This window comes from Mus pahari, chromosome X, assembly GCF_900095145.1.
Source record: "Mus pahari chromosome X, PAHARI_EIJ_v1.1, whole genome shotgun sequence".
Taxonomy (NCBI): Eukaryota; Metazoa; Chordata; class Mammalia; order Rodentia; family Muridae; genus Mus; species Mus pahari.
Genome location: NC_034613.1, coordinates 113,135,989 through 113,149,210, shown reverse-complemented (window position 1 = coordinate 113,149,210; position 13,222 = coordinate 113,135,989). Strand labels below are relative to the sequence as shown.

The window sequence follows — 13,222 nt, the reverse complement described above, 5'->3', positions numbered from 1 at the left end:
ACCACAAGCAAAAGGGAACCCGCAGATACAATGGGTACCTTGAACTCGCTCAATTGATGCAGGCCCGGCGGGTCCCACGGGCGAGTGCTGTAAGGTTCCTAGGTGAGCAGTAAGTTCAAAAGGAGAAATAGCAGATACTTAAAATAGCTTGAACACACATAAACACACACACACACACACACACACACACACACACACACACACACACACACACACACGGAGACAGGAGATTAAGAGATTTACACGTCAGTAAGAAGCCAAGAGTTCATTACTTTGTCCTAGACTACAAAACTCCCTAAACCATAACAGGCCTTTCTCTTATCCAGAACACCTAGCTCCACACTGACTAGACATCTTTCTTTGTAAAATCTTTTGAAAAATTTTATTTGTTTTTTTAAAATGTAGGTGTGCTCTGTGTGCATGTACACCTACAGGTCAGAAGACGGCATCAGATCCCTTTATCGATGTTGTGAGCCACGATGTGGTTGCTGAGAATTGAAGTCAGGACCTCCAAATGAGCAGCCAGTGTTCTAAACCAGTTAGCCACCTCAACAGCCTCAGACACCTTTCTTTCTTTCTTTTTTTTCTTAGATATTTTCTTCATATATATCTTTTTTAAGGGAAACCTATAGGCTGATTGATTTGGGCAAGAATAACCAACAATCTTGAACTCTTCTTTTTGTTGCTATAGCATTTTGCCTAATCTTTTCTTGTACCATTATTTTAAAAAAATGAAAACAGAAAAATATGTTTTCAAAAGAAAAACACAAAACAAATTGCACTGAATGTGACATGTGAGATTTATCACAGACAGCCATAACAGAAGTGGGGCAATACTAATTCTGTCTTATTTTAAAGTCTAAGATTTTCTACCAAAACTATCAAGTGGGAAAATGCAGCTGAACTTCAGATGAGGAAAAAGAGTATTTATCACTCTGAAAGAAATAGTCTTCTACAGTTAGTTTACAGTTATAAAAAAAATGACAAAGACTAATGAGTTGACAAGGTATAACCAATATTAAAGGAGATGGGAAAGGAACAAGTTCTGTCTCAAACATCTGTCACCATGACAAACACACAAACCCAACAAGGATTCCAAGCAAAGGAAAACAAATCTGGTCACAAATGAAAACATTCTTGTTTCCTCTGCTAGGCACTGAAGGAAATTATTTTTCAAAATTCATCTCACTCCGACTTTGCCTCAAAAGGTCCTTGAAATACTTTCAAAATCCAAGCCAATTCCTTTTGTTAAATCTTACCAGAAAGATGGGACTAAACTAAAGTAGGAAGAGAGATCTCTTGTAGAAGTATGTGTTAAACAGCTGTAGGGTTCACTGATAAGACTGATGGCCTGGGAAGAGGAAGAGATTAATGGAAGTCCAAGCCCTCCTCACTACTAACAAAGATACTCTGAGGTAGATACACCATGCACTGACAATAGTGAGATGGGGGTACGCAGCAGCACAGAAACATGAGATACTTTAAAGGGAAGATAAGGGGTATGCTACAAGTTTGTCTTGTCATTCATCTGATGTGTTTAGACTTGTCATTTCAATCACCAATCCCTATGTACCAATCTTGGGCTGTATCTTATTATGTGCTTTTGAAATGGGTTTCCTCTCAGCGGAGTAGAGAAATATTAAGCCCCTTTGGTCTATCCAAAGCAATTTGTTCCCAACACAGGCACCTAATGAATAACAAGATTATTTTGAAAATTAATTCTGAAATTAACAGTGGCAATAATGAATGATAGGAAGAAGGCAGATTATTGGACATGGAGACTTCAATCTTTAAGTCAAAAAGAAGAGCACTAGACTCAGATCCCGATCCTCAGGAATGAGTATATACTTACCTCATCCTACTGAGAAACTTAAATTTCTGTGCTTCCATCTCTTTACCTGGAAAACTAAGGCACTGCCACCTAACTCAAAGGGTTGTCTATGAAAACAGAAGTGACTGAGTATATATAGTACATAGTCAGTTCCCTTTTCTTCCATCGCCTTAATTTTCTACCTGAACTAATGTACTTTCTTCTTCTTCAAACTACAATAACATGAGGAAAGAACGCAAAGATTCTAGAAGGGCTGCTGCTGTTATATACAGTATTTTTTTTTACCACAGTACAGGAGAAACTGGAAAACTATGATTTATAGACCTCTGCTTTCTTCCCAGTTTTTCTATGGGATTTACATCTTGCCATCTACAGACCTGATCATATATTACATGCTCATTATTTAAATTTCTTACAAAGTAAATAGCTAGTCACAGATTGAGTGAGACCATGCATGTGTAATTGTTAGACTATCATGAAACAAAGTATGCATTTGCCTCATCATGTATCAGTATGCTCGATCTCCTATGGAAAGTCTGGACCAATAGAAGTTTGGTGAATATAGAAACATTCTACATCTGCAATGTCCAGTGTGGTCTTCATTAGCACATGTGGCTACTGAGCACCTGGAATGTAATAATCATTGTGCCCAGGAAATCAGAGATTTAGGCTTTTATGATTAATTTGAAGTTAATTTTAATTAACTTAATCTTTAAATTGCCACTGTGATTAGTGGCTGACACATTAGACAGTGCAGATATGAAACATTTCCATGTCTAGTCTATATTAATATTTACCTTGTCCTCGTTCCATGGGCACTGGTCCAGCTCCTTGCATTCCAACTTGGGCTTGCATGACTCCTAGAAAATAAAGGGCAGGGAAAAAACATACATTGGGCCTGTAGAAAAAAACTAACAGCAGTGGTCGAGTTTACAAATATTATCCCCTTTCCCCACAAAGAGAAAGCTCTGATGGACTACCATTGAACAATGCAATGAGCAGAAGATAAAAGTTTGTCAGTATATGTCACACTTCAGTGACAAGCGAGTTCAGAAGGAATATTTCATCACCATTACCAAAATTGTGGCAGAAAGCCCTTTAATACAAGCAAATAACACCTCTTACCTACAAGGCTCCTCTTGTGGAAGGCAGTATCACTCATAGGATATTTTATAAATGTATGGGTAATTATTTAGTTATGACAAAACCTTTGGAAGCATATATGACACTGAACCAGATGGTGTCAGGGATATTAGGTGTCCTACAAGTATGATACAATTCCCCCAAATCAAGGCTGATCTGTGTCTGATAAAACTTTCAAATGTCTCACAGAACATTCATACAAAGGAAAAGCTGTCTGTTGTCATCTCAACCTAGAGTCTGAGTCTGCTTTATTTGTAAACACAAGTCATATGCACTATTTTAGTATATATTCACTGACTTTTCCAGAAATGCAATTACTGAGTAAATTATGGTGACTGCGATTTGTTTTAAGAATTTTAATATGATTTTTCACTATTTAGAAAAGCCACATCAATAGTCCTTGTGGTGTTTCAATTATCAAAGCAAACATCACTGTAACACATTTTTAGTTTTTATACTCACAGGACAGATGCAAACACCCATTACACTTAGCATTCTAACCATACCTGGACATTTACATATTAATTTTAATAAGTTAATTTTCTTTTACTTTTAATGTGTATTACAATTAGGGCATTATACTAATTTTTTGTAGTCATGTTACAAAAGTTGAATCATCTGTGCATTACATTTTAGGAAAGTAAAGCCACTGCAAAATACCTGCTACAAAAAGGGTATGTTGGATTTAACAGAGTTGAGAACTTATGGTCTACACAAACCAGATGGGATATGATGACTACTATATAAAAAATAATCACACACCACAAATCCTTGTCTGGTCCCTTCCACATAGCAATAATTCTCTTTTCCTCAAAGGAACTAGATATGCTGCTTCACAGGGACAAAAGGCAAGCAGATTTGGTTGTAGTTCATGACTACTTCTTAAAATATAAAGGACAGGTCACATCGTCCCTATCTCATTGAACATGCTAGGCACTAAAGTTATAAATAACCAAAGGGATGCTACCCCAACTCTTGCTATTATATTATATACCTATGATTCTGAGCAAGTGACTAAATAAAGTGTATACTCCTGGCTTCCTTATCTATAAAATGAGTACGTTGTTCCAAATAGTAGTCCTCAGTAAGTGGTCCCCAGGAAGGCAAGCCACATCAGTATCAATAACAGCAACAAATGCAAAACCTGAAAATTCCCAGGTTGAACCTCAAACTTGTTTAATTATAGTTTGGCAGCAGGGACTTTCAATCTGAATTTTATAGGCTTGTCAGGTGATTGTAACACAGACTAAAGTCTGAAAGAACTGCTAAAAGATTTCAAAGAAGCTTCTGGCTACATCATTCCATTCCACTAAATACAGACCGATCAACACAAAACAAAGGCTTAGCATCTGAGGAAAAGGCAGCAGAAGGCATTATTTAGCATAATTCCCCACAAGAAATCATCACATAATACCTTTTATTTGTACAGACTAAATCCCCAGTGGTGGAACTGGTGGTGAGAACGTATAAATCTTTCATGTTATTCCATTTTCTTGAAAGGCTGAAAATCTTCCTATTTCTACCAGTGATGTTTAAGTACATTTTTAAAAAGATTTATTTATTATTATAAGTAAGTACACTGTAGCTGTCTTCACACACACCAGAAGAGGGTGTCAGATCTCATCATGGGTGATTTGAGCCACCATGTGGTTGCTGGGAATTGAACTCAGGACCTTTGGAAGAGCAGTCCGTGATCTTACCCACTGAACCATCTCACCAGCCCATGTACAAATTTCTTTACAAATATTGTCCTCTTCTTTGAAACTTGGCACTGAGGAGTGTAAGTGGCATTTTACTGTTACTATAATGAGGCTGTTGTGCTGGCCATCTGGCTTTGCTTTTTATGAAGCTCTGAAACTAGTTTCTTCCTGCTCTGTTCTATAGGTTGTTTTTCCTCTTCTTACCAATTTTCAAAGAGTTCTGTAGGACACCCCATGAAGTTTTAATGAATTCACAAATATAAATACTATAAATTCCAAAACATTCCTTGAAAGTTAGTTAAATTTTATGGCATGCTCAATTTTTGTCTTTTGATTTCCTTTTGGGGGGAACGTTGTGTTGGTAACAGTATTTTTGTGTCCAGTAGGGATTGAACATGGGGCTTTTTGCACATGTAAGCAAGTGCTTTAACACTGAGCTACAACTCCCCCATCTGCATTAATTTACTCTTTTAGGTGTATTGTGGTTTATTATTTTTTAAATTAACTTAGAACTAGTATGGAATTCTTTCTTAAGTTACATGTGCATTTAAGAATACTCATTTTTTCTTTAGGCACTACCTTTATTATTTCTCATACTTGTTTGTATAAAATATAAATATTTATTTTGTTTTAATTTACACTTTATAATTTTTATTTCCTCTTTAAATAGCTATAGTATGTTCCTTAATTTTCCAAGGCAAGATTTCTTCCCATTCACCCGTGAATTACTTATTTCTAATTTTATTGTTTTAAAATTAGACAATGTGATCTGTAAAAATCTCCACTGCCTCAAATTTTGTTAAATTTATGGCTAAGCATGTGATCTTTTTAAGGGTCCTATGTCATTTGGAGTAAGGGAATGTATTCTGCAACAAAAAGATGTATGGCTTTTTCTAAATAGTGGAACTTGTTGATCCCATTAGTTCCTGAATATGTGCATATACAGCTGTTTTTTATTCACGAGGACAAAGTTATTCAACGCATCCAGAGAAGGTACTTACCAATAACCTGTATGTTAGTATTTCATGACAATGTAAGTGCAGAAACATAGAAGAGATATTTAGGAATGTCTATGGCAGTTTGCCACTGTTATGACATCCAAGTGTGTGAGCAGCACACTTCTCGCATGTAAAAGCTTATTCAGTTAAGATTGGTGGCATATGCCTCTAATCCCAGCACTTGGATACCTCACATAGGGGGAATGCATGTTTGAAACCAGTCTAGTCCCAGCTACAGTACAATACCTTGTCTTAAAAACAATACAAAAGAAGAAATCATCTAGTTTCCTCAGCCTAGAATGTATGTTATAGCTATACATTCATCTTATACCAAGATCCTATTGTTAAATAATTGGCTGCACTTCAGCAGTTACTACTGCAAAACCTCAGCAAAGTAACAAAACAGTAAGGGTTCGAATTCCAAGTTACCTACCTGCAGGGGCTAAGGAACCAGGGCCAGGTCCTGCTACAGCAGCTGCCATCTGCACTGGGGCTGGAACTCCACCTGGCATAGAAGCTTGCATCATAGGAGGTGCGCCATTGACATGCATTCCACCCTGACAAGAGAAAAGCAAGGATAAGCCTGTCTCTGTAGAGACTCAACCATTTAGTCTATAGCCTGAAGTTTCCCTCAATATTGGTAGTTGTAATAGTCTGTCAAACATCCTTTTTGTATGACATGTCTTCTGTAACAGTAGTTTTATCACACATTCTGAATTCCACAGAAGCAAATTGTAGTATCTTGAGCCTGTTTATGTGAGTGCAGTTAAGAGAGGAACATATGCATAATATAGAGACGGTTAAGCATGCCTTGTCCATGTGGCAAGGTAGCAAATAACCCATTCTTAACTTCACTAGTTGGTGCATAACACAATAAGTTTAAAATGCCTTATAGTCACTTGATGTGCCAGGGTGAGTTGGTACCCAGGAGAAGAGAGGGGGCTGCAACTGGGATGTAAACTGAATAAATAAATGGTGAGAAAGAGAAAAGAAAACCTGAAAAAAAAGCTTTATACCCAGGACACAAAAGGGACTGAGACTTCCAAAAGATTTGCTGGTACTCTATATTTTTAAGATGAAAAAACATTTTCATTTGTTCAAGTTTTAATAACTTCCGTCCTTGGGTGTAACTTTGTTGGGTACAGTAGTAAACTTTTAAATGATAAATTAAATTGCCTGAGAGAAAGGGAACACAATTTTTTCATGGGGCATTCCCTAGAGAACTATGCATGTCTTTGGAATGTAAAGAATTGTAAAGAATCAAAACAGTTCCAAAAAAATCAAATGCATTAACACCAAATCAGTTTAGAGTCTGAGTTCAGTAGGAACCTACTCTTTCTGCACGTCTGCAGTCTGTGTACCGTGTGACACAGAAGGTCCAAAATAGCATGAATCTAAAGGAATCATGACTGGTTCACATGCCCATGGCCCATGTCATCACTGAGTGGTGACATGAGAGGAGAGGCGGGACGCATTGGCAGCCTGCTTTCTACAGTGGGTATCTGAAGCGCTAGGGTTTCACTGGTCTCTATGCATCGCTCTTTGCCTCCTAGGTTCAATTTAGAGCTTTACAACAAAAACGAAAAATATAACAACTACAGCTTGAGCTGTATGAGTATTTTTAAAAATCAGCTATGTTTACTGTAATCAAAACTGAAAGAGAAAAGGGGAAATTGTCCAGGGAGTGGTTAAAACAGGGTATGAGATTAGACTAGGTTCAGATCCAAGGTTTGTCACTTATTCTGCTTCTTGATAGTTGCATTTTCAGTCTTAATTTTCTATTTCTATAAAATTCTTATTTAGGACAGGAGCTGGTAATTATTGCTCATTGGCTAAATTCCCTTCTTTTTGTTGTTTAATTTCTGAGACAGGGTCTTTCTATGTAACCTTGGCTGTCCTAGAACCCTACATAGAACAGGTTGGCCTCAAATTCAGAAATCCAACTGCCCCTGCCCCTCAAGTGCTAGGATTAAAGGTAAGCACTACCAAATTGACACAGAAGGAACATAATAGAAGAGATATTTAGGAATGTACCTTCTCTGGACATGTTGAATAACAAACCCGGAACCAGTTAATTTTTTTTTTCAAGCTAAGCATAAGTGGCACATGCCTTTAATCCTAGCACTCAGGAGGGAGACAGGTAGACCTCCGAGGAAAAAGGGCTGCCTGGCCTACACAGTAAGGTCCAAGACAGCCAGAGCTATATAGTGAGACCCTTCCTAAGTGTTTGCATGTACACAGCAGCATGCATGTGGAAGTCATAGATCAGAGGACAACTTGTATAGTTTCCCTTTCCCACTATGTGGCTCCTGGAGTTAAAACTCAGTCAGGCTTGGCAACAAGTACCACTATCTACTGAACCATCTATCCATCCTTCTAGTGTATGTTTGTCTACTAACGACACACTCAAGGACAATTTGCAGTAATACATTCTCTCCTTCCACAATGTGGGTCCCAAGGATTGAACTCAGGTTGTCAGGTTTGGTAGAAAGCACCTTTCCTTTCTGAACCATTTTGCAGGCCCCAGCCTTCCTGTTTGTTTTGTAAGGCAGTGTCTCAAATAGCCTAGACTGGTTTCAATTTTGCTAGGTAGCCAAGGAAGACCCTGACCTCTGATCTGCCTGCCTTTACCTTCTAAGCGCTGAGATTATAGGTATGTACTACCATGCCTGTTTCTATCAGTGCCTTTATAAATAAGGTTTTACTAGAATACAATCACAGTTTACATATTATCGCATGTTACAGAGATCATATAGCTTATAAAGCCAAATACACTATCTTAATTTCTTAAGAAAATGTTTACTTTACTAATCCTTGCCCTAAACCATTCATTTTATTAATCTACATTATTTACTTCTTCCCATCTAAGAGGTAAAAATCGGGGCTTATTTTAGCTCATATTTGTTTATTTAATTTTAAGGTTGGATGCTTTATTTTTCAGTTTTGTGAGTGGTTTATGCCCACTACTCATTTTGATAGCTTTTTCTGTTAGGTTTTTTTTTCTAATTTATAGGCTTTTTACTTCTGAAAAATAGAAATATAAATACAATCTGTGTGGTTTTCTTCAGTTACAACATATTTTTTTCTACTTTTTAAAATGACTATTCAGAATTCTTACACGTTTAAAATGTTTATATTTGGACTGGAGAGATGTTTAGAAAAACACCTGCTTCTCTTGCAAGCCCAGTGTGAGGCATGCGACAGATGCACATAGAATAAAACAAATTTTAAAATGCATTTATCATTCTATATTGTTCTAGTTTTGCGTTTCACTTAACAGGTTGAGAATTTATGCTGCTATCCACATCCATATGGAAAATGTTTCCGTAGTTTTACTTTCTGCACGAGGTTAAAAGTTATCTGTGTTGATACCCCATAGTCTAGCTTACTTTAATGCTGTATAGCATTAGGTTTCTAAAAGTCATTTCTACTGATACATGTAGTTTGGTTAACTGTTTAGAGTTTTTCATTGGGTAAGTAGACCAAATTTTCTCCATTATTTTCATTAATGAACATTTCCTATGTCTCCAATATTTGCTATTATCATAGAGCAATAGACATCCCTGAGCATGACCAAGTACTCTTTTCTTTAGAAGTACCTTCTGCACATGTCACCTTTAGATGTATCAGTTTTTTAGGTCTGCAGCATTACAATCATGCTTTTGAACATGTTGCGTTTTCCTTTGTTACTGTTGAGAACAGAGACAGTAAGAGTGCCTGCCTCATTTTGCTGCTATGAGGACTAAGTGAGATTTCATATAAGATATTGAAGTAATAACCACAGTGATAGATCAACAGACCTGCCAAAATTAGCTTATTAGAAAAGGGTTTACAGCAAGGATCTCTGTTTTGTTATCTTGGAACTGAATCTACATTCTTTCAGGTGGCATGTGCTGTGCAATCTGGAAATTGCTTTTATGCCTGAAAATTTAATTACCATCTCCGATTCCTGCTGTTTCTTCTCTCAATAGTTTCCTGGAAAGAAAACATTTTAAGACAGATTAAAAAAGTGGTGTAGAATAAAGCCCTACCAAAGATTGAGCCTGAGGGGCCTGAGGATTCTGCTGGTTCATTGAAACATTGGGTCCTGAGCCAGGCCCAGCAACATGAACTGGCTGAGGGTTGCCTGAAATCAGCGTTGGGATATTTGTCTGGCGATGCAGAATTTTCTAAAAAGTGAAAAGATATATCTATGAGCTGTCTGTTTAACAAGCCAATCAGGCAGTTCCTATCCCAAAGATAACCCTGCTAGTTCTATACAAGAACCAGAAGCACTCACCAGGGCAATCTCAGGATCCACAATTCTCATCACTACCTGTGCTTGCAGCAAAGCATAAGCCAGCTGTGGATTCTGAAGCAACATGTTTCGTGCTTCCTGGGGACTATTCTGGACACAGAGCTGAGAAGATAAGAAAATTCACCTTTAGGTTCAATGTTAAGAATCTCATCCCCTCTGAATTACTATTGATTTTCTTTTTGAGACAGTGTCTCATGTTTTCCCATTCTGGTTTTTAATTCACTGTGACCCTTCTGCCTCAGCAACCAAAGCGGTGTGACAAGCACATCACACCATGCTGGTGATTTAGCACTGTTCTGACATTGAATGCACAATTCAGGCAAGAAAGGAGGAGGAGGAGGAAGAAGAGGAGGAGCAGCAGCAAGAAGAAGAGGAGGTATTTATAATACTGAAATAATATCACTTAGGGAAAACACTACAATTTAACATCTACAGAGGATACAGAAACAGCTGGTTTGGGCAGGTCCACTTATGTATAAAAATATCCAGTGTGTACAAAATGCGGAAGAAATACTATCTACAGAATCAACTACTTAAGCTCAGGGAATTATATCCATTAACTCCTTGAAAATCTGATGCAAATGATTTTGTTTATACTCGAATGCCTCCTCCCACCTTCATTTGTTTCATCAACTCAAACATCTGTTCTGGTGGAAGGCTGGCAACTGCTTTGCTAATGGATTCAGGGGCATCCTCAGGGCTGATGCTTTCTCCATAAGGTGACTCGATGACAGGTGCACCAGTGCCAAGGCCTGATTAGGAAGAAAGTAGAAGAAAGTCAGGATGGTAAAGTAACAACCCAAGTCATTTCAAGTATCCGTTTTCTAGGGCTGCTGTAAGCACCAACCAATAACTTGAAACTCTTTGGAGCTGAGCCACTCAAAAGTCTTTCTGTGAAGGAAAGTGAAGGTATTAGCTTCTGTTCTTAGTGGAAAGCTACGACAGTGATAATATCATTATTTACTTCTTTGATAAGTCACTTCAGAAGAAAAGCATTAAAACCAACAAAGGCTATAATTTCCACAGAGTATCTGTGGCAATGTCTTTAGGATCCCCCGCTAGTTATTAGTCTAGTAACACAGAGAAGTAACTGATGGCTTAGCAGACCTGCATGTCCCTTAAACTGGAAATTAACTCCTAAGGAACAGCCAAGTTTCTTAAACATAGACAATCCTTCATTCAGGCACCTCAGGTCTAAGAAGCTATTCATTCAGCTTATCACCTCAGCACTTTCTAAAATATCACGGAAAATGCAAAGCTCCCACTCGTCCATCTTCACTAACGTGTAAGGCACACGGCTTGACCTTATACTCACTCTTCAGTTCCTCCTTGTTCTTTTCACTGGCAGCATTATCCACTCGAAGTGCTCTCCCACTGAATTCACGCCCATTCAAGTTTCGCATGGCACTAAGTGCTGTCTCTTGGTCTTGGTATTCGCAGAAGCCATAGCCCTTTGGTTTTCCTGTCTCCCTATCGTATACCAATCTGCAGACCAAAACCAAAGTATTAGGAACTCACACAGGCTTCCTGCTAACATTGCCATGTTCTTACTTAGCCCACTCTGATGGCTTTCTTGGTTTGGAAACATTTTTAATTAAAGCAATCTTTCAGGCAAGACGGGATATGAAGTATAGAGCATGCGCATCTATCCCCCAGATCTGTGCTTCTGAAGACTCTCACAATGAAGACTCCTGAAAGAGGATCTCACCTGAAACTAACGACAGGCCCAACCTCAGAGAAGATGTCCTTCAGTTGTTCTTCAGTAGCTTCATAAGGGATGTTTCCCACTAAAGAAGAGACAACTTATTAAAATTCCGGGACAGTAACTGAGCTCTTGAGCGAGCAAGTGAACAACAGTAGGCTTTCTATCTGCATCCATACATAGGCAATAACTGACTGAACAGTGGTATCCAAAAACCCCGTCTCTTTTCAGATCTTATAACAAGGGAAATGAGCCAGAGACTATATTTTAAAAGGTGCCTTTCAAACAGTTCTTATATTGATATGACAAATAAAAGATTTTCCCTAAATGTGCTGAAAATAAAATCTTTAAACACTGATATTTCCTCAAAGCCCTTAACAGTGGTGGTGGTGGGGATTATTTCCTTATTTCCATGCATACACACACTATGGAGGGAAAGCCGTGAATACAGCACAGGATGCTTAAAAATTATCCTGTGCTTTTTAAGACCCTCACGATGACGAGATCGTTTTGTCGTGTCTCTTTCAAACAGTGCTTCTTTCTTGTTATTTGTGTTCTCAGAAAGAATCTTGTTATGTAGCTCTGGCTGGTCTTATGAGGTAACCTCGGCTGGCCTTGAATTCGAAGCAATTCTACTGCCCCCAAACGTGCTTTCAAAGCACCGCACGTGTCTTAGAAATAACTCATTTAAACCCTAAGAATTGCTGAGTCTCGCTCCTCTGAAATATCCCTGAGCTTGAATCATTCATTCATTCATTCATTCATTCGCAACCCACCTCAAGATGCCTGGTGGCCGCTACCACTATGGTTGGATGAAACGTTACAAGTAAAAAGCAAGCCACATTACACGCTTATGAGAGGGCGGGAAGTGGCTATGGGGGTCGATGGCTTCAGAATAAAATCTGTATTTTGGGGTAGGAGAAGCAGCACGGAACAGGGACGCTCTGTTTCCACGCACCTTTTCTCCTAAAAAATAACTGAGAATCATGAAGGGGAAAAAAAAAAACCAGCAAGAGAAGACACCCGCTAGAGGCTGGCTCCCTGAGCCACACTGCGGCAAAGCTCCGGTACCGCGGAGCCCGAACGGGGGCCGGGGAGATGGCGGGGGCGGGCGACCGCGCCTGCCCACGAGTTCGCCTGGCTGCAGTGCCAAAGGCCAGCAGCGAGCCCGCCCGCCCGCCTGCGGGGACACCCGCTCCACATGGGGGGGGGGACCGCAGGGATCGTCCCTCCCCGAGCCGAGGCGCCTCCGAAAATCCTCTCACCGAAGACGGAGCGCAGGGAACGATCCACCGCAGGATCTCTCACAGGCAAACCCGCCATGGCTCAGCCCACGCTGGCTTCCGGTGCGCTAAAGCACACTTCCGCGGCCGGGCCAGCGAGCGAGCGGCCGAGCGGGTCCGCGGCCGAGCCCGCCTCCGTCCGCTGGGAGCCGGAAGCACCCGGCCCCCGAAGCGCCACCGCGGAGCCCGGCCGCGCGCACGCGCCTCGCCTCGCCTCGCCTCACCGCGCGGGTTCCCGCCGAGCGCTGGGCCTCGGGGGAGGGGCGAC

The 13,222-nt window shown here is 39.7% G+C and overlaps 1 protein-coding gene across 6 annotated transcripts in view; it reads right to left on the bottom strand.

Moving 5' to 3' along the window:
• The window catches only part of Cstf2 (cleavage stimulation factor subunit 2), a 27,958-nt gene extending 14,736 nt beyond the window's left edge, over positions 1-13,222 (bottom strand). For 2 of the 6 annotated variants that reach the window (XM_029534108.1, XM_029534109.1), the window contains exons 1-9: positions 12,937-13,222; positions 11,678-11,756; positions 11,285-11,454; positions 10,585-10,721; positions 9,952-10,071; positions 9,704-9,841; positions 6,106-6,229; positions 2,629-2,691; positions 39-98 (exon numbers count right to left, since the gene is read on the bottom strand). In XM_029534108.1, coding sequence (XP_029389968.1) covers positions 39-98; positions 2,629-2,691; positions 6,106-6,229; positions 9,704-9,841; positions 9,952-10,071; positions 10,585-10,721; positions 11,285-11,454; positions 11,678-11,756; positions 12,937-12,994 — 949 coding nt within the window. In that variant the 5' untranslated portion in view covers positions 12,995-13,222. The remainder of the gene's footprint in view (positions 1-38; positions 99-2,628; positions 2,692-6,105; positions 6,230-9,703; positions 9,842-9,951; positions 10,072-10,584; positions 10,722-11,284; positions 11,455-11,677; positions 11,757-12,936) is intronic. The other 4 variants (XM_021187301.1, XM_021187302.1, XM_029534107.1 and 1 more) reach the window with 3 other exon arrangements.